This window comes from Lissotriton helveticus, chromosome 10, assembly GCF_964261635.1.
Source record: "Lissotriton helveticus chromosome 10, aLisHel1.1, whole genome shotgun sequence".
Taxonomy (NCBI): Eukaryota; Metazoa; Chordata; class Amphibia; order Caudata; family Salamandridae; genus Lissotriton; species Lissotriton helveticus.
The window spans coordinates 1190902100-1190927428 of NC_136071.1; the positions used below are offsets into that span (position 1 = coordinate 1190902100).

General features: G+C 47.1%; 1 protein-coding gene across 2 annotated transcripts in view; it reads right to left on the reverse strand.

The window, feature by feature from the left end:
• Window positions 1-4351: 4351 nt before the first annotated feature.
• Window positions 4352-25329, reverse strand: part of CHN2 (chimerin 2) — a 601556-nt gene continuing 580578 nt past the window's right edge. For both annotated transcript variants that reach the window (XM_078664041.1, XM_078664042.1), the window contains 2 exons: window positions 24788-24893; window positions 4352-7086 (listed from right to left, as the gene is read on the reverse strand). In XM_078664041.1, coding sequence (XP_078520167.1) covers window positions 6915-7086; window positions 24788-24893 — 278 coding nt within the window. In that variant the 3' untranslated portion in view covers window positions 4352-6914. The remainder of the gene's footprint in view (window positions 7087-24787; window positions 24894-25329) is intronic.

The window sequence follows — 25329 nt, forward strand, 5'->3', positions numbered from 1 at the left end:
TCCTGGCGCTATACGCTACCTACCTAGGAGAAACTGTGGCCATATGATAGGATAAATGTTTATGTGAATAGCCATGTTTTAAGTTCTTTCCGGAAAGATAGAACCTCTGATGAGTTTCTAAGATGGAAAGGTAGGCTATTCCATGCTTTAGTGGCACCGTGAAGAAAACTACTAGCACCCCAGCTGGCCTTATTATAGCGGGGAAGGATCATTTGTTTAGCTTTTGAGGAGCGCAAAGCTCTTCCAGGAACATACCACTGAATTTTGTACCTGAAAAAGTCCAGGCCGGTGCCATTGAGAGCCTTGAACACTATGCACAAGGCCTTAAACTCTACCCGTTGCTTGACGGGGAGCCAATGAAGAGTTTTAAGACTCGGCTTCACCAAGACAAACCTGGGTGTCCCTGTTAGCAACCTGGCTGCCGCATTCTGTACGATCTGGAGTCTGGCCAAACGTCTCTTCTGGATGTTTAGATAGAGACTATTGCAGTAATCCAGTCGTGACAGAATGAGCGCCCTGACTGCTATCTTCAGGCAGTCTTCCGGAAGGAGGAATTTAATTTTCCTCAGGGTTCTAAGAATGAAAAAGCAAGATGAAACGACCCTACTAATATGATCACTAAAAGAGAGTTTCGAATCCAAAATCACTCCCAAGTTATTTGGCCGGGTCACAGGGGCTGGAGTTGTACCCAATAGTGGCTCCTCAAACACACCAGCCTGTTGAGGGGTCTTCCCTTTACTTACGGGTGACTCTAACTTTCACAGCAGCTGAGAAACAACAGGGCAGATTTACAAGCTCCTTGCGCCACTTTTGTGTCACTTTTCCTATGTTAAAAGTAACGATAAAGTTGCGCAAGGGGCTTGTAAATCTCCCCCTACATCTCCAAATTGTCATTAGCGCCCTTCACACACACGTGTTTCCACCTTCGGCCCTTTCACAGTTTGCACAATAAGTCACTCATCCCCCTCACATCTGAGGGCCTCGTTCATGAGGCCCCTTGCGCCGTGGAACATCAATTTTTGTGACGTTCCGTGGCGCAGCAGCCTGCTTCTTACCTACCAGGCAGCACTAAAACCACTTTTTGGGGATTATTGCGGCCTTGTAAATATCGTTCCCTTTAACACAGTTTTCTGCATTAAAGCGGCGTGCAATGGGTGTTGCTGTGGGCATTCCCAGCAACATCCATGGACTTTTGACAATGCCCCAGATTCATGAGAAATCGTAACTCTGAGGCAGTGCCATAAATGTACGCCTCAACCGGGGAGGCGTAAGAGAGGCACGAGAAGAAATATCTTTAATTCTCCTTGTTTTTCCTTTTACTATGTGTACTGCATTCTGCAGCACACATGGAAAGAGGAAAATGCATAAAAATAATCATCCCCGCAACGCAGGCACCCTTGCACCATGGTGCAACAGTGCCTGTGTTGGCACAAGGCAGCCCATGGTGCGCTAGCGCAGGGGAAAAAGACAGGAATGCGCTGTATCTGATACCTACGGCGCATTCCTGCCCTTTTCTTTTGCTATATGGCAGTGCCGCAGGATGGCCTGTGGTGCTGCCCTACGGCAAAACCTCATAAATGAGGCCCTGAGTATCTCTGGGCACCTTGTGCAGACTCGGCCCGCAATCTGGGAGTCATGTTCGAGCCGAACCTGCAATTGGACGTCTCGGTGAACAGGACTGTTGGGACATGTATGGGCCTGCTCCGTGCTCTACGGAAGATACTGCCGCTTCTCCCGCGGGAAGCCAGAGTAGAAGTAGTGCGTAGTACCATCCTCAGTAGGTTAGACTACTGCAACGCACTACTTCTAGGAGCCCCAAAGGTTTTGATCCATAAATTACAAAGGGTTCAAAACATGGCGGCTAAACTAGCCCTAACCTTGCCTCGCTCGGCTTCTTCTGCCGGAGCTCTGGCAATCTTACATTGGTTACCGGTCCAGCAGAGGATCTCCTATAAGGCTTTGTGCCTGATTTTTGGAGCACTGCATGGTCAAGGACCAATACCACTGCAAAACCTCTTTTCGTGGTATCAGGCTGCCAGACCTCTGAGATCCGCCTCAGCGTTCTTAGTGAAAATCCCAAGAATAAACAGAGTGAGAATGGGCGGCCGCGCCTTCAGTTTTACGGCCGCCACAATGTGGAACACTCTACCTTTAACACTGAGGAGCAGTCAAAATTTGATTTTATTTAAAAAGGACCTTAAAACCTTTCTCTTCCCTAGAGCAGAATAAATGGTAGAGCAGATGGTGGAACTGATCTCAGCGCCAGGATACCCGCTGGGTGACAGCTGCGCTTAATAAGCATTAAAATACATACATACATACATACATACATACTTCTGGTTCATGAGACCCAAAGTAGGTATTACCAGTCTTAGGTGCAAGGTTCACAATAATAAAAACGTGTTCTTATGCACGTTCATCATTCTGTAGCACTGCTGATAATACACTTAAATGTACAAGTCTCTAGAACGTTCTGGAACCTGACGCTGCTGTCGGCAATGCACCCTGGGCCCTGGGGCCTACTGGATGCTCTGAAAGACATCCATTAACTCTAGCAGTGTGTCAACCAACTGTTCTACTACTCACATAACCATCAGTAAGTATCTTCCTAGCACTATTGCTGATAGCAGATGTCGTGTGCATTGTAGGCAGAGAAACCTTTCAGTGAACCAGACACTTGAGTAGAAAGAGGGTGGAGTACTAATCAACAATGGTGGGATTCTCCATCGATTACGATGTCGGTCGGAAAGGCTCCAAATCAGATTCGAGTCTGCCAAATCCATTTCAGAATCATTCTTTCCGAACTATTCGGAAAACTTCCTGAACAACTGTTTGCAATGTTTGTACAGCGTTCTGACTTTCCGAGTTGGTTCTGAATGCCATTTGAAAGAACTGAGTCATTCGGAGCCGACTCATACAGGGCAACACCGCGTTTCTGACCGAGCGATTACGATGTCAGATTCGGACAGCCTTTCTGAATTGGTTGTTCCGACAAGGATCGGAAACCTTATGAATGGAGCCTGTTGGGGACCACAGGGACCCTTCTCTGCAACTATGCATGGTGTGGCAGGCACCATTGGTAGCCCACCATAGGGTGCACGATTTTCCCCACCCTCCCCTTTCTTAAATGGGAGCTTGTGATTTCGTTCGCAACACAGGTTCCTATGAAGTCAATGGGAGTCTGACTGAATCATATTCGGAACAATCGTAATTGGTCGGTCGGACTCCCTGAATGTAATTCGGTTGGAAACCATTCCGAGACTGATTCGCTCGGAATGCTTTCCAAACGACATCGTAATCAACCCCTTAGACATTGCTGTGGGTCTGTTCACTAGTTCTGCTCCTTTAAACTCAATAATGTTAATGGCTTTGAATAATGCAGGAGACATTCAAACCCTTCCGTTGGACAGAGACCTCATAAACAACCTGGGAGAGGCCATACACATATCACCATAATAGATCCCAAGAGATCTCCAAGAAATCCTGACAACCCTTAGAAAATGAAAGGAACCAAAATTGATGACTAGAATGTTGACTGAATATAAAAGAAATGTCCATAATTCTCCCCCCGGCAATGCCGCCCATAGCATTACTGTACTATGAAAAAAGTGGGTGAAAATGTTAAAAGAGTGGGTCGGTCCTTCCAATGGAAAGTAAAGAAGGTTTTCAGTCCTTGGTCTGACTCTGAGTCAACTAACCAATCCCCAGGTGTGAGAAGAGGGAATATGTCTCTGCTCCTCACATATAATTTGGGCCACTTTTTTTTACCCAATCCTGGCAGACAAAATGGAGGATAAGCTAAGCAAAGCCTCCTGACTCAGATAACAAGAAGTGTCAGAGGGTGAACTGAGATTCAAACATCTGCATTCAGAAGTCAAGACAACTGGGGCTTTGTATCCATCAGCATGTTTTATCCTCCCTTGAATGATCTAAGCATTGGAAATGGCTATTGTGATGTCACGTGCCATGCAGCCCAGCCCTCCCTAAGAGCATTCCTGATTGGTTGACAATCTCCCGGAAGCCGATCTGTGACACTAATCTTCTTAAATGTATGAGTTGTTTACAAGCACCCGGCGTCTTCCTGAAGTTTATAAAACATTACAAATGTAAAGTGTGCATCCATTGAGTATTAACAATGTCATTTCATTGCCTTCTTTAAATACATTATTTTTAAATGTTGACAGTCTGCACCTGTACAGCAGTTGAACAAAAACTATGAACGGATTCTTTATTTACACCTGGGGAGATGTGAAGGTGGAAAGGAAGAGACTTTGGGCGAGGACATAACACTGCTCCGGAAGTAAAGCTGCTCGCACTCCATTCCAGCCTAAAATAAATAACTGAGAGGGCGTTAGGATTGTCATTTCAATGCACTGCACCGAACTTTTAATCAAAATAGACATGCAGCCATTTCTGTAGCGCCCTGAAGAGGGATACATACATTGAGAATATAGGTGCTCTCTGGTTTCTCTCTCATAATTATGCCGCTTTTTATGTACAGACTGCATTGTGCACAGAGCGCGGCGGCCATGTCACGGGGTAGGCGGGACACCCCTTTGCGTGACACCCCTTTGCGTGACACCCCTTTGTGTGACACCCTTTAGCATGAGACACCTTTGTGTGACACCCCTTTGCGTGACACCCCTTTGTGTGACACCCTTTAGCATGACACACCTTTGTGTGACACACCTTTTGTGTGACACCCCTTTGTGTGACACCCTTTTGTGTGACACCCTTTTGTGTGACACACCTTTTGTGTGACATCCCTTTGTGTGACACGCTTTTGTGTGACACCCTTTTGTGTGACACCCCTTTGTATGACATCCCTTTGTGTGACACGCTTTTGCGTGACACCCCTTTGTGTGACACCCCCTTGTGTGTCACCCCTTTGTGTGACACCCCTTTTGTGTGACACCCCTTTTGTGTGACACCCCTTTGTATGACACCCCTTTGTGTGACACCCTTTAGCATGACACCCCTTTGTGTGACACCCTTTAGCATGACACCCCTTTGTGTGACACCCCTTTGTGTGACACCCTTTAGCATGACACACCTTTGTGTGACACCCCTTTGTGTGACACCCCTTTGTGTGTGACCCCTTTGTGTGTCACCCCCTTGTGTGTCACCCCTTTGTGTGACACGCCTTTGTGTGACACCACCTTGTCTGTCACCCCTTTGTGTGTCACCCCCTTGTGTGTCACCCCTTTGTGTGACACGCCTTTGTGTGACACCCTTTTGCGTGACACCAGTATGTGTGATGACGTTCTCGAGCTCTGACCGGGAATGCATCCCGCTGCTGATTGGGTGTGTGACTCTAGAGGAATGAATATTCCACACTTTAGAAGCTTGAGCTTCCTCTACTGAGCTAAGCCTTCTTTCTAGGCGCTAGGATCTAATCGAGGCGCTACATACCCACATTCGAAGCATTGGCTTCAGCGGCTTTTTTTAATCGGGGACTATGCTTGCACCCCAGGGTGCACACATGCCTGCTACTTTTTTGTTAAAGATCTTATTCCATTATTTGTAAAAAAAAAATAACGTTGTACGTTTCTTTGTGGCAGTCCCTTATTGAAAAGAGAAGAAATACTTCAAATGGCAGGTAAGGACGCCAGCAGTAGAGCAAGTAGTGGCAAAAATCTATTATAACTCCTTACTACTGCAAGGATTCAGGGCCCCCGACATGCCTACTGAAAGAACCGCTTACACAGCTGAAGGAATTTGGGGTGTGAGTAGGACCTGACAAATTAGGCGACCAGAAATATCAATTCAAAGCAAAGCTGGTGCAAACCACTCAAACTCTTACTGTGTGGACAGAGTGGTGCAAAGTAAAAATTGCAAACTACTCTACACTTACGAATCATTTGTGATGGAGGGGCTGACTCCAGGATTCTTACTTTGAATCTCTTTGTACCTCAAGGAAGGACATTGTTGGGGAAACTGCAGTGAAACTCGTCCACCACATGGGTGACGTGAAAGCAACTTGTCACTCGAGAAGGTAAACATGTTAAAAGCATGGCTCTGACATGCATAGTTTAAGTAACCCTGTCTGCATTGTTTTGGCTTTGATCTATCTATCTATCTATCTATCTATCTATCTATCTATCTATCTATCTATCTATCTATCTATCTATCTATCTATCGATCTATCTATCTATCTTTCAAACTTCCTTCAGCTGTGTAGATCTGCCCTTTCCAATGTACATACCTAGGACATTGCCCAGTCTCTTAAAATGTTTCTACTCCTGATCTGTCTCTCCAGGGGTGTTTAACTAGGTTCTATGCAAGACATCCTACTGCTTTCCTGGAACCTGCATTTAGGGGCCCAAGATCACTTCCTGCCTGACCACTCTCTGGGGCCCACTGACCCGGGACAGACTAGCCACAGGTCCCTGGGCTTGAAATAAGAGTCTGTGGGAGCCCGGCCCACTCTCAGATAAATCTGTCCCGAGAGCAGAGGTGATATAGCACCAACGTCATATACGATGACTGTAACTGCAGGTACAGTGTGACCACCTCTGCGTTATCACAACATGGAGCCCGGGGACATCACGACATCCTGCTGTGAAGACTTAGCACGTGTATGAGGCAAAGTCAGAGTGCCGGCTCCAACGTTGACTTGTCACCACTGCTTAGTCTGCAGACCGGCCTTTCTAGGAGACATGCTTCGCGAAGCTTTGGTAAATCCTCTAGGTGATGCTTTGAAGACATCCCAGTCCAGCAGCAGATCCTTGGAATGCTCCTTCTTTAGAACCGTGATGGCCCCATGGCTCGGAATGTTCTGGAAATGTCCCTGCGGACTCCCCAGTCCGGCACAGGATCCTCATCAGGCTCTTGTCTTAGGACCGTAACTTCCACCTGGCTCGCAATGTTTCGGAAGCGCCTCAGCGTCGGAGCTGTTGTGTACCGTGTCGCCCTCAGAACAAAACATCTTCGTTCTCAATCAGAGTCTGCACCAGCTGCTTCTGGTAGCGCATGTCGCTGAGGGTGGCCAGCGTACTCTCCTCAGGGGGGCGCATCAGCGTGGGGCCGAAGACGATGCCAAGGTTCTCGGGGCTCATCAGGTTCTCCTTCTCGTGTTGGGTCACCCTGCAAAAGAAGGTGAAACAAGGGTTAGATTGATTAATTTCAGACTTAGGTTGAGCCATGAACGTGACTTCATCTACAGCCATCCTTGTGACCTGAAATGGAGGGTACTTTCACCTCTCCCTTCACCAGAGGTGTGTGCAGCCATACCTAGTGTCAATGACGTGGCCTCAATGGAGAGAACTTTCACTTCTCCCTTCTCTAGGGGTGTCTGTCGTCTTACCTAGTGATAATGATGGCTCCTCAATGAAGGGGACCCTCTCCCTTCACCAGAGGAGTCTGCAAGCATACCTAGTAATAGTGATGGGACATTAACAAATGGTGCTCTCACCCTCTCCTTTCACCAGAGGCGTCTGCAACCATCCCTAGTGTCAATGACGTCACCTCAATGAAGGCTACTCTCACCTCTCATGTCACCATAGGTGTGCTACCATACCTAGAGGCAATGATGTGACCTCAATGAAGAGTGATTTCACCTCTCACTTCACCAGAGGTGTCTGCAACCATCCCTAGTGCCAATGACGGGACCTGAAATGGAGAGTGCTTTCACCTATCACTCACCCATAGGGGTCTGCAACCATACCTAGTGCCAAGGATGTGACCTCAGCGAAGGGTCTTTTCACCCACTCCCCTTACCAGAGGTGTCTGCAACTATACCTAGAGCCAAGTATGAGCCCTCAGTGAAGGGGGCCCTCGCCCTCTCCCTTCACCAGAGGACTCTTCAACCATACCTTGTGCCAATGACGTCACCTCAATGAAGGCTACTCTCACCTCTCATGTCACCATAGGTGTGCTACCATACCTAGAGGCAATGATGTGACCTCAATGAAGAGTGATTTCACCTCTCACTTCACCAGAGGTGTCTGCAACCATCCCTAGTGCCAATGACGGGACCTGAAATGGAGAGTGCTTTCACCTATCACTCACCCATAGGGGTCTGCAACCATACCTAGAGCCAAGGATGTGACCTCAGCGAAGGGTCTTTTCACCCACTCCCCTTACCAGAGGTGTCTGCAACTATACCTAGAGCCAAGTATGAGCCCTCAGTGAAGGGGGCCCTCGCCCTCTCCCTTCACCAGAGGACTCTTCAACCATACCTTGTGCCAATGACGTCACCTCAATGAAGGGTACTCTCACCTCTCAAGTCACCATAGGTGTGCTACCATACCTAGTGCCAATAACGTGACCTCAACGAAGGGTACTATCGCCTCTCATGTCACCATAGGTGTGCTACCATACCTAGAGGCAATGATGTGACCTCAATGAAGAGTGCTTTCACCTCTCACTTCCCCAGAGGTGTCTGCAACCATCCCTAGTGCCAATGACGGGACCTGAAATGGAGAGTGCTTTCACCTCTCACTCCACCATAGGGGTCTGCAACCATACCTAGTGCCAAGGATGTGACCTCAGCGAAGGGTATTTTCACCCACTCCCCTCACCAGAGGTGTCTGCAATCATACCTAGTGCCAATGTTGTGACCGCAACAAAGGGTCTGTTCACCCACTCTCCTCACCAGAGGTGTCTACAACCATACCTAGTGCTAAGGATGAGCTTTCAGAGAAGGGGGCCCTCGCCCTCTCCCTTCACCAGAGGACTCTTCAACCATACCTAGTGCCAATGACGTGACCTCAACGAAGGGTACTCTCACCTCTCGTGTCACCATAGGTGTGCAGCCATACCTAGTGTCAATGACGTCACCTCAACGAAGAGTGCTTTCACCTCTCGTGTCACCATAGGTGTGCTACCATACCTGGAGGCAATGATGTGACCTCAATGAAGAGTGATTTCACGGCTCACATCACCAAAGGTGTCTGCAATCATACCTAGTGCCAATGTTGTGACCTCAACAAAGGGTCTGTTCACCCACTCTCCTCACCAGAGGTGTCTACAACCATACCTAGTGCTAAGGATGAGCCCTCAGTGAAGGGGCCCTCTCCTCCTCCCTTCACCAGAGGACTCTTCAACCATACAATGACGTGACCTCAGCGAAGGGTGCTCTCACCTCTAACTTCACCAGAGGTGTCTGCAACCATACCTAGAGCCAATGGCTTGACCTCAGCAAAGGATGCTTTCACCCTCTCCTTTCACCAAAGGTGTCTGCAGCCTTAACTGGTGCCTCTTTGTTGAGTTCTCTATCTGCAGCCCTTGCAGAGACTCTTGTGAAGGATGTCCTTTTGTGAAGTGAGGTGCTGTACAACTGCAGGCAGAGCTGTTTTAGTACTGTCATTGCTGTACAACTGCAGGCAGAGCTGTTCTAGTACTGTCAGTGCTGTACAACTGCAGGTAGAGCTGTTCTAGTACTGTCAGTGCTGTACAACTGCCGGTAGAGCTGTTCTAGTACTGTCAGTGCTGTACAACTGCAGGCAGAGCTGTTTTAGTACTGTCAGTGCTGCACAGCTGCAGGCAGAGCTGTTTTAGTACTGTCATTGCTACACAACTGCAGGCAGAGCTGTTCTAGTACTGTCATTGCTACACAACTGCAGGCAGAGCTGTTCTAGTACTGTCATTGCTACACAACTGCAGGTAGAGCTGTTCTAGTACTGTCAGTGCTGTACAACTGCAGGTAGAGCTGTTCTAGTACTGTCATTGCTGTACAACTGCAGGTAGAGCTGTTCTAGTACTGCCATTGCTACACAACTGCAGGCAGAGCTGTTCTAGTACTGTCATTGCTGTACAACTGCAGGTAGAGCTGTTCTAGTACTGTCATTGCTGTACAACTGCAGGTAGAGCTGTTCTAGTACTGTCAGTGCTGTACAACTGCAGGTAGAGCTGTTCTAGTACTGTCATTGCTGTACAACTGCAGGTAGAGCTGTTCTAGTACTGTCAGTGCTGTACAACTGCAGGTAGAGCTGTTCTAGTACTGTCATTGCTGTACAACTGCAGGTAGAGCTGTTCTAGTACTGTCATTGCTGTACAACTGCAGGTAGAGCTGTTCTAGTACTGTCAGTGCTACACAACTGCAGGTAGAGCTGTTCTAGTACTGTCATTGCTGTACAACTGCAGGTAGAGCTGTTCTAGTACTGTCAGTGCTGTACAACTGCAGGTAGAGCTGTTTTAGTACTGTCATTGCTGTACAACTGCAGGTAGAGCTGTTCTAGTACTGTCATTGCTACACAACTGCAGGCAGAGCTGTTCTAGTACTGTCAGTGCTACACAACTGCAAGCAGAGCTGTTCTAGTACTGTCAGTGCTGTATAACTGCAGGCAGAGCTGTTCTAGTACTGTCAGTGCTGTACAGCTGCAGGTAGAGCTGTTCTAGTACTGCCAGTGCTACACAACTGCAGGCAGAGCTGTTCTAGTACTGTCATTGCTGTACAACTGCAGGTAGAGCTGTTCTAGTACTGTCATTGCTGTACAACTGCAGGTAGAGCTGTTTTAGTACTGTAATTGCTGTGCAACTGCAGGCAGAGCTGTTTTAGTACTGTCATTGCTGTACAACTGCAGGTAGAGCTGTTCTAGTACTGTCATTGCTGTACAACTGCAGGTAGAGCTGTTCTAGTACTGTCAGTGCTACACAACTGCAGGTAGAGCTGTTCTAGTACTGTCATTGCTGTACAACTGCAGGTAGAGCTGTTTTAGTACTGTCATTGCTGTGCAAATGCAGGTAGAGCTGTTTTAGTACTGTCATTGCTGTACAACTGCAGGTAGAGCTGTTCTAGTACTGTCATTGCTGTACAACTGCAGGTAGAGCTGTTCTAGTACTGTCAGTGCTACACAACTGCAGGTAGAGCTGTTCTAGTACTGTCATTGCTGTACAACTGCAGGTAGAGCTGTTCTAGTACTGTCAGTGCTGTACAACTGCAGGTAGAGCTGTTTTAGTTCTGTCATTGCTGTACAACTGCAGGTAGAGCTGTTCTAGTGCTGTCATTGCTACACAACTGCAGGCAGAGCTGTTCTAGTACTGTCAGTGCTACACAACTGCAAGCAGAGCAGTTCTAGTACTGTCAGTGCTGTACAACTGCAGGCAGAGCTGTTCTAGTACTGTCAGTGCTGTACAGCTGCAGGTAGAGCTGTTCTAGTACTGCCAGTGCTACACAACTGCAGGTAGAGCTGTTCTGGTACTGCCAGTGCTGTACAACTGCAAGCAGAGCCGTTTTAGTACTGTCAGTGCTGTACAACTACAGGCAGAGCTGTTCTAGTACTGTCAGTGCTGTACAGCTGCAGGTAGAGCTGTTCTAGTACTGCCAGTGCTACACAACTGCAGGCAGAGCTGTTCTAGTACTGTCATTGCTGTACAACTGCAGCTAGAGCTGTTCTAGTACTGTCATTGCTGTACAACTGCAGGTAGAGCTGTTTTAGTACTGTCATTGCTGTGCAACTGCAGGCAGAGCTGTTTTAGTACTGTCATTGCTGTACAACTGCAGGTAGAGCTGTTCTAGTACTGTCATTGCTGTACAACTGCAGGTAGAGCTGTTCTAGTACTGTCAGTGCTACACAACTGCAGGTAGAGCTGTTCTAGTACTGTCATTGCTGTACAACTGCAGGTAGAGCTGTTTTAGTACTGTCATTGCTGTGCAACTGCAGGTAGAGCTGTTTTAGTACTGTCATTGCTGTACAACTGCAGGTAGAGCTTTTCTAGTACTGTCATTGCTGTACAACTGCAGGTAGAGCTGTTCTAGTACTGTCAGTGCTACACAACTGCAGGTAGAGCTGTTCTAGTACTGTCATTGCTGTACAACTGCAGGTAGAGCTGTTCTAGTACTGTCAGTGCTGTACAACTGCAGGTAGAGCTGTTTTAGTACTGTCATTGCTGTACAACTGCAGGTAGAGCTGTTCTAGTACTGTCATTGCTACACAACTGCAGGCAGAGCTGTTCTAGTACTGTCAGTGCTGTACAACTGCAGGTAGAGCTGTTCTAGTACTGTCAGTGCTGTACAACTGCAGGTAGAGCTGTTTTAGTACTGTCATTGCTGTACAACTGCAGGTAGAGCTGTTCTAGTACTGTCATTGCTACACAACTGCAGGCAGAGCTGTTCTAGTACTGTCAGTGCTACACAACTGCAAGCAGAGCTGTTCTAGTACTGTCAGTGCTGTACAACTGCAGGCAGAGCTGTTCTAGTACTGTCAGTGCTGTACAGCTGCAGGTAGAGCTGTTCTAGTACTGCCAGTGCTACACAACTGCAGGTAGAGCTGTTCTGGTACTGCCAGTGCTGTACAACTGCAAGCAGAGCCGTTTTAGTACTGTCAGTGCTACACAACTGCAGGCAGAGCTGGGATATCTACCATAGTCAAAAGCAAGAGTCAAGGTGAGTACATTAATTCTAAATTGATGTGTTTCTGTTGTGAATATCCTCCATATCCCAAGGGAGGGAGATGTCCTGGAGCCAATGTGGTGTGCAATTATTGCGTGAAAATGGTTCACTTTGCCAAAGTATGTCTAAAGAAAACAAATTGTGGCATGTGTGGTAGAGTCTGATGATTATTTTGATTCTAAGATCGTGTTGATTGTGATGGATGCTCCAGTGAGCTTGGTATCTGAGGAATCCAAAACCATTGAGGGTGACCCTTCAAGTCGTGTGGATCCTATTGTTGAAGTCTGTTGGGGGCAAAGCTCTTTATCTGTTGGTTGATTCTGGCACCAGAATTACAATGATCACCCAGAAACTATCCGAGGAAACTTGGGAAAATAAAGCTCTACAACCACCTGACTGTTCACCAGTCTCGTATGAAGGTTAAAAGTTTGAACTCCTTGGTTATATTGAGGATGTGCTCACATTCTAAGATAGGAGGATCAAAGGTAAAGTCTACGTTGCCCTTCAGGGTTTGAACTTCTTAGGATGGTTCCATCATGGGTTGTTCGGCATGGTTCGTAGGCCTGGTGCCAAGGAACAGGTCCTAGTTGTCGAGTGTGATGAGGGAGGACACAAATGGAAGAAGAAATTTCCCTCAGTTTTTGGTAAACGTTTAGGAAGAATATGGGGTTTCAAACACAAAATTATTGTGAAAGATGGTGTCACATCTGTTAAACAAAAGCCAAGGGGTGTTCCATTTAGCGTGATGGCAAACTTGGACAATCAGCTAAAATCATTGTGTGATCAGGGTATTATTGAGCCCACTAAGTCGTCATTGTGGCTGTCTCCTTTGGTGGTAGCAAGCAAGAGGTGTGGAAAGTTACATGTGTGTGGATTTGAGATCCCTTAACAAAGAAATCTGGGTGGATTCTCCTCCTCTTCCCAAGATTAATGATTTGCTTGCATGCGTTAGGGGTTCTAAGCTTTTCTCAAAGCTGGACCTTGCCAGTGCCTATCACCAGATAGACTTACATCCTGATTCATGACCTTTAACAGCTTTAGCTTCTCTTTTGGGAAATTTTCAGTACAAACGGATGCCATTCGGTTTGGCATCCACTGCATCCGTCTTCCAGAGGGTGATGCAAAACTTGTTTGGGTCTGTGGGAGGTGTGCTGGTCTTCCAAGATGATGTCCTTATCCATGCCAAGGATGTCCAGTCACATGATGCCATTCTCAACAGGGTCTTAGAGATTTTTGAGGAAGCATGGTGTGGTGCTCAAATCTGAGAAATGCAAGTTGTTGTGTGAGGAGGTGGAGTACCTAGGTCATCTTATTTCTGAAGAAGGGATACGACGAGAAAAGGTCTTTTGGACACCATTGTTGTAGCCACTACACCTGTCGATAAGAGAACACAGTAGCTTTTGCTTCAAGAGGTCTTAAGGTGGCTTAGCAGCCATATTCTGTCATTGAAAAGGTGTGGTTAACTTGTCTGTGGGCAGAGGAGAAGTTTCACCCATATGTATGGGGTAGACAGTTTCTATTACGGATTGACCACAACAAACCGTTGGTTAATATTCTTAGCACTTGTGTTAACAAGTGTTGTACTTCAAGGATTTGGAGAATTGTTTCTCGGCTAATGCAGTATCAAGTTGATGTTGTTTACATTCCTGGGGGAAAAATGATCAGGTTGATTTTGTGTCCCAGTTTCCTTTGAGTAGCAATGAAAGTGTGGGTCAAGAGTTGTATCAGCTGGGTGAAGAGGATTTGGAGAATTGTTTTGTAGCTGCCTTAGAATTGTCTGAACTTATTCTTTGCTCGGAGGAGACTTGGATAAATGCATTGAGGGATGATGTAGTTTTTCAGTAGGTTTGCGATTTAGCCACTAGTGGTTGGCCCAGGGAGAAAGTCCTATCTCTGCTTCTGCAACCCTATTGGAAGGTTGAGGGGAGAATTTCCATAGAGGATGGACTTTTGCTATGCTCAGAGAAACTCAGTCTTCCCCATGGCATTAGAAAAGACATCATCAGCAAGGCGCATGAAGGTCATTTAGACTCAACCCTCACCAAACATCACATCTGCGAAACCTTTGGGTGGCCCGGCATGGATGCTCAGATTGATGATGCGGTTAAAAATTGTGTGTTGTGTGATTTGGCAGATAAAATATTTAAATAGTGTCCACTCCATCCCCATTGATGGGCCTTCAGGATGCAGGGTCAGGGTTGTTGTAGACATTATGGGTCCTTGTGAGTTTTTGACTGGAGGTTCTCGTTATATTTTTGTGCTGGTTGACTATGCATTTAAGTGGCCAGAAGTTAAATTGGTGAAGGACCCCAGCACAGCCAATCTGATATTGTTTCACAAAGAGATTTGCATGAGGGAGAGTTTTCCAGAAGTGCTTGTTTTAGACAATGGTACGCAATTTGTGAGTGGTCAATTTAAATCCTTTCTTGATTCATGCAACATCAAGCATGTGAAGAGTTCTCTTTATTGCCAGCAAAGCAATGGTTTGGTTGAACGTATGAACAGAGTGCTCGGTGAGTATGTCAGGTGGGTAAAGTCAGGGAACCATGATGTGGACCATTCTTTGAACGACATGTTGTGGTTCGATAGAACCACCCCTAATTCCACAACCAAAGTTTCTCCCTTCAAGGTATTGCAGGGAAGAAAAGCTAACACCAGCTTCAAACTGGGCTGGATGAATAAATGGATCAGGTCTGAATCTGATGTGGAGAGTCTGATGGACAGTTTCAAGGAGAATGTGTCTAAAACACAATCAAAACAGAGGCGTTGGTTTGATCACAAAAATGGAGTCACAATTGTCCCTGTGTTTGTGGGTGATTTGGTACGTGTAAAATCTTCTGTCGTTGTGAACAAGGGTTTGGATACATTTGGTGCTCCCACTACTGTGGTAAAGGTTGGGGGGAAATGCTGTCCAGGTCATAGGGGGAAAGTGGTGGAATGTTGGGATAGTTGTCAAGGTTAAAGGGATCATCAGTCAAGAGACTGCTGTTGAAACCAAGGGGGTGGGTGTTTCCAGTGGATGTTCCATCATAAAAAGCTCCAGACCTAGAGTCATCCCTAATAGGTTTTGTGAGTAATCCTGGTAGTATATTCTTCCGTTTCTTTTACTTTTGTTTTTTTGCTTAGTTTTATTTTGATTGTGTGTTTTCTTTTGTATAAGGAAGAGGATATGTAGTATTCACATATTGTGCTTTAATACTGTACTCCTATGTTTTGTTCAGTGCTGGGAGCAGAGAGGGGCATATTATCAAGCAGGGCGATAGGCAATTATCACCACTTTAGCGGCCGCTAAGCAGCGATAATTCTATCGCCCTATTAGCAAGCTGTCGCTAACTGATGTTAGCAACAGATTTTAGGCGATAGCGAGCGGTTTGGGGCCCGCTTTGCATGTCAGCGATGTTTACCGCTAATGACATGCAAAGTGGGCGTTCCCAACCAGTTAGCGACTGAAAGCAGTCGCTATCGCCTATTAGCAAGGCAGGCGTAGCGATGGAAATATTTGCGCTAAGCGCGAATATCTCCAAATACTAACACCTGCCCAGACCAGTTCTTAGCCATGTTATCCAATGGGAGGTGGATAACATGGCTAAGAGTATTTCGTCGATAATGCGTGAATATCGCTGTATTCTCAGCGATATTCACGCATTTCGCCACTATCGCTGGATATTTTAGCACAATGGAGAAAAACGTTGCTAATAGCATGTTTTCTCCGCTAACATATCCAGTGATAGGCAGCGATAAAAAAATTGTCGCTAAGCCTATTTAGCGATAATTATTGCTACTTGTTGGTAATATGCCCCAGAGTTCTTAGTTCTCTCTGTCCATTCTGTCCCAGATGTTCTTATGTTGCTAGGCGATATTTACTACAGGGAATGCTGTTGTTTGGAGTGGTGGTGGTTGGAGCTGGGAGGACAATCTGACCATGATGTGCTGTCTTGTAGCCACTAACAAACCAACTTCAACTTACCTTTGTCTGACCTGTTAATACAAAAATAGAACAGCTGTCACTCCAGTAACCTGTGCCTTAAAACAGCCGCTACACTGTCAGCGTGTTATGACTGCTGTCACTCCTGTGCTGCTGTGTTTAGGGCTGCACCACTTCTGTCAGTGGTGGCCAACTGCTGTCAGTTGTGGTAGGACTGTTGTAACAATAAATAACTCCAGTCACTCCTGTTGTCAGCACCCTAAAACTGAAGCCACGTGTTATGACTGCTGTGCCTACTGTTCTACTATGTGTCAGGACTACGGTCCTAGGGTGCCGCTGTCCGCATCATGCGTGGTGTTTGGCAAGTCTCCATGACCGAACTACGTTTCCCAGCAAACCGAGCGGTTACGCAACGTAGCGACGCAAGCCACGCAAATCAGGAACTAAAGCTTGGTGGCGTCTGTTGCCGGTGCCGATAATTCTTGCTGTGTTTGAGGTCTAACTGGTGAGAGAGTGAAGCGGTATAATCGTGAGTACTAAAGTACAATTGGAGCTGGATTTGAAGGCACCCGGTTTGGTGCCGGGTTTTGGTTCGAAAGGTACCGTTTGAGATACACGCGGCGGTGTGTATCAGTTATTCTCTCAATTGACATTATAGTTTGTGGATCCAAAGTTTGTTTTCCCTGTTGGAGGAGAAGAGCTTCTGCTTTCTCATGCAGGGAAAATCGTGTTACCAGACCAAAGTTGTTTTTGAGTTGAACATTTAACGGTTTAGGTTGTTCAACATTTCCTCGCAGTCAAAGCGGTTTGGGTTCAAACTGCTAGGCCAGTGGTTCCCAAACTTTTGACTCCTGAGGACCCCTATTGAGTCACTATTGGAAGCCAAGGACCCCCAAACAATGTGTACGATTTAAATTTCAAACATTAAAACAGTAGTTTGAAAAAAGTAAACACACTTGTGCACACCAAAAAAATACTCGAATTACTAAAGATTTTAATATTTTGTATAGAAAGAATTAGCAAAATCGAAATCTTTTAATGGGATGGTTAGTGCTGCATCTCGGCAACTAACTTCAATATTTTGTTCTATTTCGCAGTAAGAGGCTCCTGCCAGGGCCAGACTGGAAACCCAAAGCTGCCCTGGCAAATATTGTCAGACCAGTCCCAGTACTAAGTGCAGTGAGTGAGCAAGGCCACTGCAAAGCAAGCTTTGGGGGGCTCTCCCACCAAGTACATTTGGGAAAAATTGTGCATTCTGCAACACATTTGTCATTATATATTGAATTGAATTTGCTTTTAAAGCATAGTAAATGATGACCTTACTATGCACCAATACAACAATCTTTTTGGGGCTCTTTTATTAATCCCTCACTGTCCCTCTCCAACAGTGCCTCTCCTCTCTCAATAGCCCCTCTGTCACATGTATTTCATTTGTTTTATACAGCATACAAGTGGTGGGTGTCAGAGCACTTTACATCACACACATACAGAGACAACGAATCGTAAATTGGTGTATAGAAAATGTTATGTTATATAAGGCAAAGGAGATTTCAAGGTGTAGGATTCACATGTCATCCATACTGGTGAGCATTTTTTAAGAGTGATTGGTCTGGAGAAGAACAAAATCTTGACACAGAATAAAACGTAGGGGTTAGCTTTGACTTTAATTATAACAGTTTAATTCTACCCAAACAAACCTTTTTGGCAAAATGAGGATTATGTTATGAAAGACTGGGAAAAAAAAATAGCATGCTAACTTGTACTATGCAGTTTGCATGCAGCTGTTTGATGGCAGGCCATAGCTTCAGATGCTAGATTATGATTGTAGCTCATAAACTCCACAATAACAAAATAAACTCTGTGACAAAAGCAGTAACCCACTGAGCTATGCACATAAACTACTGGTTTTTTTTTTAATGCATGGTACACATTCTTTGCAGCAGGCGTTTTAACCCACTGTGCTACCTTAGATGAGTCAAACCTGCTATTGAACAAAACGCGCATCCCTTTCCAGCTGGTACATTAATCACTGGATGTTATCTTGACACTTTTATAGTTGCCCGAACACTACAGATTATTCCCAAGGAACTTTGAAGTGCTTTTAAAACTGTTGCTTGCGGACCCCCTGGGAATGTGTCACGGACCCCTGGGGGTCCGCGGACCACAGTTTGGGAAACACTGTGCTAGGCAATTAACTTGCATCTTTCTGTGACCACGAAGGAGTCAAGGACCATTTGTTTCACATAGACTTTAGCGCACTACGTTTTCTGGGAAGGAAATCATTGATGGTGAAGCAACCTACAGTGTTCCTATTTGTTTTCTGTCTACAACATTTCTTTATTGTTTTCTTCAGTGCAGGAGAGAAACTACTGGGGGGTATCTACTCAGAGGGACAGGTGCAGCCCTAAACAGAACACAGAACTAATGTGGTATGTAAGGTACTGGTGTTGATGTATATGCAACCTTCAATAAGTATCAAATCACCTTATGCTATTCATTGTTCTCTTCTAGTTGGTTGCAGCCCCTGGTATTATCCTAAGCCTATCTCTCCTGTAGACCAAGACTTCATTATTTTCCTTTTCAGGTAGGGGTTTAGGGACATATGTTTTATGGAATAAGACCGGTTGTTAGAAAGAACTAGTGAGGTGGAAGGGGGGGTGTTATTCTAATCAGTTGTCTTTGTCATTTCAGATCTCCCTCCCCGCTGTCCCCTTCCTTTCCCGCGCTCACTGTGAGTCTGTGTTCATCACTTCAGGCTCCGGGATCGTTGTGTGGGTGAGGGAATAGGCCTTTCGGCGCAGCCCCGAGGAGTATAGGAGACGGTGCCTGACACTATGTTTCGAGTTGCCCACTTCTGTCAGTGCCATCAGTACTGACCCTCTGCTGTCAGTGTGGTTGTCATAGTTACTGATAAGAAACATGACAATGAATTTTGGAGCCGGTGATGGCTACTTCTCCTACCTGGGCCAGTAACTGAAATAAAAACCTCGTTATTATTACAAAGTGAGACATACTGGAAGATTCGAACGATTAGTGAGCACGCAGGGTGGTCGTGCTTTCCAAATTGAACATTAATCTGTTCTTTGTGTATCTCACTACTTCGCACTAAAGAACATGGTGAAAGACCCCACTGGGAAATACCCTGCGTGGAAAGAATGTAAACTCACTGTGTCGGACGTCATGCAGTGTCCTCCCAGTACACACATGGCCCAATGACATGAATCTTGATGGCTTTGAACCCTAACTCTCACCGAACGCAAACCATTTGGATTCACCCTGAAGGAAATCATTGCCAACAAAAACAAAGACTGCCTGGTGACAGCTCTCTCTTCTACAGAAAGTGAAACTGGTCCTTCCAAAAAGAGAGTTCAGAACAATCTACTGCTCAAGCCTCTGTACTCTTGCTTCTGGGGGATTTAAATGGCATCTCCAGAGCCTCTCAGACCCTGACACCTCTTAAGGGCATCACAGGGGGGCCCTTAAGCCCTTGAATGCTCATGATGAGCTCAGCCGGTCATGAGCCACGACGCTCGTGTGCTCATGACGAGCTGAGCTCGTCATGACAGTTGGAACGCTCGTACGCTGGGCTAATTCCCCTGCTGTGCGAGCGTTCTATGAAAACGGGTGTGGTCATGACGAGCTGAGCTCGTCATGAGCACCGGGGCGCTGTGCCTCATGACGAGCTGAGGTCGTCATGAGCACCGGGGCGCTGCGCGCGCCCCTCCTCCCCCAGCACAGCGGGGGAATATGCCCACACGGAAGGGGTTAAGAGCATCCTACATGCATCAGCATCTCACAGCTAGGGCTGGAAGAGTTGTGTTTGCATCACCAACCTATGATGGAAGCCCACTGTCTCCATGGCTCTACCCAGCTTCGAAACCAGCTGCGTCATTTACAACGTCACCCCGGCCAACACCCCCTCTTATCTAGCAGACACGCTCACCATCTCTGGTGGCTCTCAGGACACCCACAGCCAGGACACCATCAGACTGCAGACTAAGGAGTGTAAAAAAGAAAAAACATACAAGGCAGCAGGCCTCTCCATCTGTGCACCCAGGATCTGGAGCAGCATCCACGTATCCATCAGGACCGCCCTATAAACAAATCCGGTATTTGTAAAGCGCAAACTTATCACCCGTAAGGGTCTCAAGGCGCTGGGGGCTGTCGGGGAGATTAAGTGACCTACTGCCCAGAGTCACATGATGCTGAGCTGAGCTGCCGTCGGCGCCAGCGATCAAACCGTGAGCCCCGCGCTCCGGAGTCAGCCTCTCTGGCCACTGTGCCACATCCACCCCTAAACTCCTCCCGTTTCGGAAAGAATTGATGACTCACCTCCTTGAAGAGCTGTTCCACCACATCGCAGTAACAATCCAATAACCAGTTAACCCTCCCATGGCTGGGGGACTGTATTCTTGCCCCTAACCCTGCACTGTATTGTGCTGCCTTGTGGCTAGGGTTCGAGGTAAACAAATACCACATACATGCATACACACGTGCATACATGACGATGGTGTGAGATGCGCCTGTCTCTTTCTGTACCCCAGACTGTCTGCAAAGTCCTATTGGCCCCCAGCTGAGGTGCAAGGACTGAGTGCGCGCTCAGTCCTCGTGTTTCGGTGGCACTGACACGTGTCCATCCGGTGCTGCAGACTGAGGCCTCCATGGAGCGCGTGCGTTATTCACCTCTCAACCTGTGCTCTGAAAGTGCTTCTTAATTTCACACCGGACACAGCCGCGTCATGTGATGCCCCCCTGGCTGGATCGAAGCTCTCGGCATTAAACTACCATTTTTAGATTCCACCGAAGCGCGCGGCTGTTTGGATTAAGAGCATTAATCAGACCCCGCGTAAACCCTCTAATCGGATTGGAAGTCGTTTTCTGCGACTGGTTTGGATGAGATTAAATGACACTTCTCTTGGACATCCAATGCAGAAATGTGCACGAGGAACCGGAGGAGGGAGCTAGACCTGACCTCCAAGGGGCTGCACTCAGCTGTCAGCCTTTAGGGGGGGTGGCCCTCATTCCTACAGTCAGGAGCAGGGATTTAAATTGAAATATAGAAGTGCAGGTACTAACTATTTAGAGTGCCTGTTTGCTCCTGGGAAACGCTGGTACTCCCTTATTAAATGTATCATCACAGCAGAGCGGAGAAGTGCCGGTACTCTCCCATTAAATGTATTGCAGCAGTGCTGAGAAGTGCCGGTACTCTCCCATTAAATGTATTGCAGCAGTGCTGAGAAGTGCAGGTACTCTCCCATTAAATGTATTGCAGCAGGGCTGAGAAGTGCAGGTACTCTACCATTAAATGTATTGCAGCAGTGTTGAGAAGTGCCGGTACTCTACCATTAAATGTATTGCAGCAGTGCTGAGAAGTGCAGGTACTCTCCCATTAAATGTATTGCAGCAGTGCTGAGAAGTGCCGGTACTCTACCATTAAATGTATTGCAGCAGTGCTGAGAAGTGCAGGTACTCTCCCATTAAATGCATTGCAGCAGTGCTGAGAAGTGCAGGTACTCTCCCATTAAATGCATTGCAGCAGTGCTGAGAAGTGCCAGTACTCTCCCATTAAATGTATTGCAGCAGTGCTGAGAAGTGCAGGTACTCTCCCATTAAATGTATTGCAGGAGTGCTGAGAAGTGCAGGTACTCTTCCATTAAATGTATCGCAGCAGTACTGAGAAGTGAGGGTACTCTCCCATTAAATGTATTGCAGCAGTGCTGAGAAGTGCAGGTACTCTCCCATTAAATGTATCGCAGCAGTGCTGAGAAGTGCAGGTACTCTCCCATTAAATGCATTGCAGAAGTGCTGAGAAGTGCCGGTACTCTCCCATTAAATATATCACAGCAGTGCTGAGAAGTGCCTGTACTCTCCCATTAAATGTATTGCAGCAGGGCTGTGAAGTGCTGGTACTCTCCCATTAAATGTATCACAGCAGAGCTGAGAAGTGCAGGTACTCTCCCATTAATGCATTGCAGCAGTGCTGAGAAGTGCCGGTACTCTACCATTAAATGTATTGCAGCCGTGCTGAGAAATGCAGGTACTCTCCCATTAAATGTATTGCAGCAGTGATGAGAAGTGCAGGCACTCTCCCATTGAATGTATTGCAGCAGTGCTGAGAAGTGCAGGTACTCTCTTATTAAATGTATTGCAGCAGTGCTGAGAAGTGCCGGTACTCTCCAATTAAATGCATTGCAGCGGTGCTGAGAAGTGCTGGTACACTCCCATTAAATGCATTGCAGCGGTGCTGGTAAGTGCCGTACTCTCTCATTAATGTATTGCAGCAGTGCTGAGAAGTGCAGGTACTCTTCCATTACATGTATTGCAGCAGTGCTGAGAAGTGAGGGTACTCTCCCATGAAATGTATTGCAGCAGTGCTGAGAAGTGCAGGCACTCTCCCATTAAATGTATCGCAGCAGTGCTGAGAAGTGCAGGTACTCTCCCATTAAATGTATTGCAGCAGTGCTGAGAAGTGCCGGTACTCTCCCATTAAATGTATCGCAGCAGTGCTGAGAAGTGCAGGTACTCTCCCATTAAATGCATTGCAGCAGTGCTGAGAAGTGCCGGTACTCTCCCATTAAATGTATCACAGCAGTGCTGAGAAGTGCCTGTACTCTCCCATTAAATGTATTGCAGCAGGGCTGTGAAGTGCTGGTACTCTCCCATTAAATGTATCACAGCAGAGCTGAGAAGTGCAGGTACTCTCCCATTAATGCATTGCAGCAGTGCTGAGAAGTGCCGGTACTCTCCCATTAAATGTATTGCAGCAGGGCTGTGAAGTGCAGGTACTCTCCCATTAAATGTATTGCACCAGTAATGAGAAGTGCAGGTACTCTCCCATTAAATGTATTGCAGCAGGGCTGTGAAGTGCTGGTACTCTCCCATTAAATGTATCACAGCAGAGCTGAGAAGTGCAGGTACTCTCCCATTAATGCATTGCAGCAGTGCTGAGAAGTGCCGGTACTCTCCCATTAAATGTATTGCAGCAGGGCTGTGAAGTGCAGGTACTCTCCCATTAAATGTATCACAGCAGAGTTGAGAAGTGCAGGCACTCTCCCATTAAATGTATCACAGCAGAGCTGAGAAGTGCAGGTACTCTCCCATTAAATGTGTTGCAGCAGTGATGAGAAGTGCTGGTACACTCCCATTACATGTATTGCACCATGCTCCCCTTTTACGCTACCCATCTGAAGTGATACAAAAGGCTGCCAACCGTTTCCTGCAGGTAAGCAATGTCTAATATCCAGGGCACAAGTCCTAAAAAAAGAAGTGGGGGACTAACCTAGTTAATCAGTATGCAAGTGGCATCGCGGCATGTGACATGACGGCGCGTGACATCACAGCGCGTGACATCACAGGAACTGGCATCACAAGAAGTGATATCAGATCTTAAGCCCTCACATATATTTAGCAGGTGTATCATGAGTACATTGGAGCACATTTCGAGTATACTTGCAAACCCTCCTGATTTGGGCAGAAGATTCACACTTTTGTACGCTACACATAAAACAATGTTACTTTTTGTCAGCGTAAGCTTTCTATAGCCATAGTGCTTTAAAAGAAATAGTGATATTTAAATTTTTACAACTCCTCCTCAAGGGTAATAAGTGTATATCAATGCTATTTATTTTGTGCAAATACTGGGAAAGATCAACACATCTGAAGTTCTCACAGTTTATGCATATCTCCTAAACAGAGCCAGAACAAAGTGAAAAGCTGCCTCTCTCAAGTATGTGTGAAGTGCTAACAAGGTGCAGCCTTTGTTTCCCCTCTGCTGCGTTTGCATCAGGCGTGAGGCTCCTGACCGCTGCCAGCCAAGAGACTCCCACAAAAGGAGGCCTGAGGACCCCTGAGACTCGGCCTTTGTTGTGACTGAGTATCCCATCAAGAGTCAGAAATAAGAGAGCCCCTTCCCCCCTGCACGTTGCTGTGATCGAAAGCAGACAACGCCGTGCAGGCGCTTCTTAACCACATCGCTGCGGCGGCTATTCCGCCACAGCGCTAAGGGGGCGGAGGGCCGCGCGGCGGGCCCATGCTGCTGACGGAACCGCTCCGTCACCAGCCGCGGTTGAGCTGTGCTCATGACGGAGCGGTTCCGTCATCAGCACAGCGCCACCGCGGCTGTTTACGGAACGGTTCTGTCATCAGCACGGAACCAGTTAATGTGTCCCGTGGTTGGAAATTACACCGGGATAAATTCAGCATCTTTTATAGTGGGGCCCAAATTCTTGGCAGGGTGGACGGCGTCCACCTGGTGAAAGAAGTGGGGGATGCCGTCCACCCGTGTGGACTCCCGACTCGTTCCCTGTTTATACCTCTCACACAATACTCCCCTTCTGTGCTGCCTACTAGCCGTACAGCGATTGTTACAGGTAAGTAACGTTTTCCATCTCTCTCCCACCATGCTCCCCTCTGAAGTGGCACAAAAAGCTGCCGTTTCCTGCAGGTAAGTGCCTTTATCCACCCCTCCAGCACCCTCTTCTCTTCGTTGCTGCTCGTCTGAGGTGAATGAGTTCCGGGGGGGTGCTTACTTCTTGAGATGAATCATCAGGTATCGCAGCGTCTCGAAGTGCGCTGGAGGCAGTAACGTGAGCGCTTCGTGCACAGCTTCAAGGCGCTTGTCTGGATCAGAGAGCTCTGAAACAAGAAGACAATAACATGGCTGCCAGATTAGCACTGTGGGCTCAGCACGGTCTGCGCTCTAGTGGCAGCTGATTTAACAAGGTAGGAATCCCCTCCGAGGCGTGGATGTGATTAGGAGGCAGGGGTGAGATCAGGGCCGGACTGGGAACCAAAACTGGCCCTGGCAACGAGCTCGGCAGGCCCCTGGGAGCGACAGAGCTGTTTGCCAGGGCCGGTTTTGGCCGATTTTGTTACTGGGGCCAATTATGCTGCAAAAACGTCCCTGTAACAAAAACAGCCCCCAGGGGCCCAAAATCGGCACCAGATATGCAACGCCCGGTGCCCTCTATGGCCAGTCTGCCCTGGGTGAGAGATATTCTAGAAACAACGAGGAGAGGAGAGAAGTAGAAAGATGAAAATGGAGACGGTGAGGATTCGCTGCTTAGGGCTG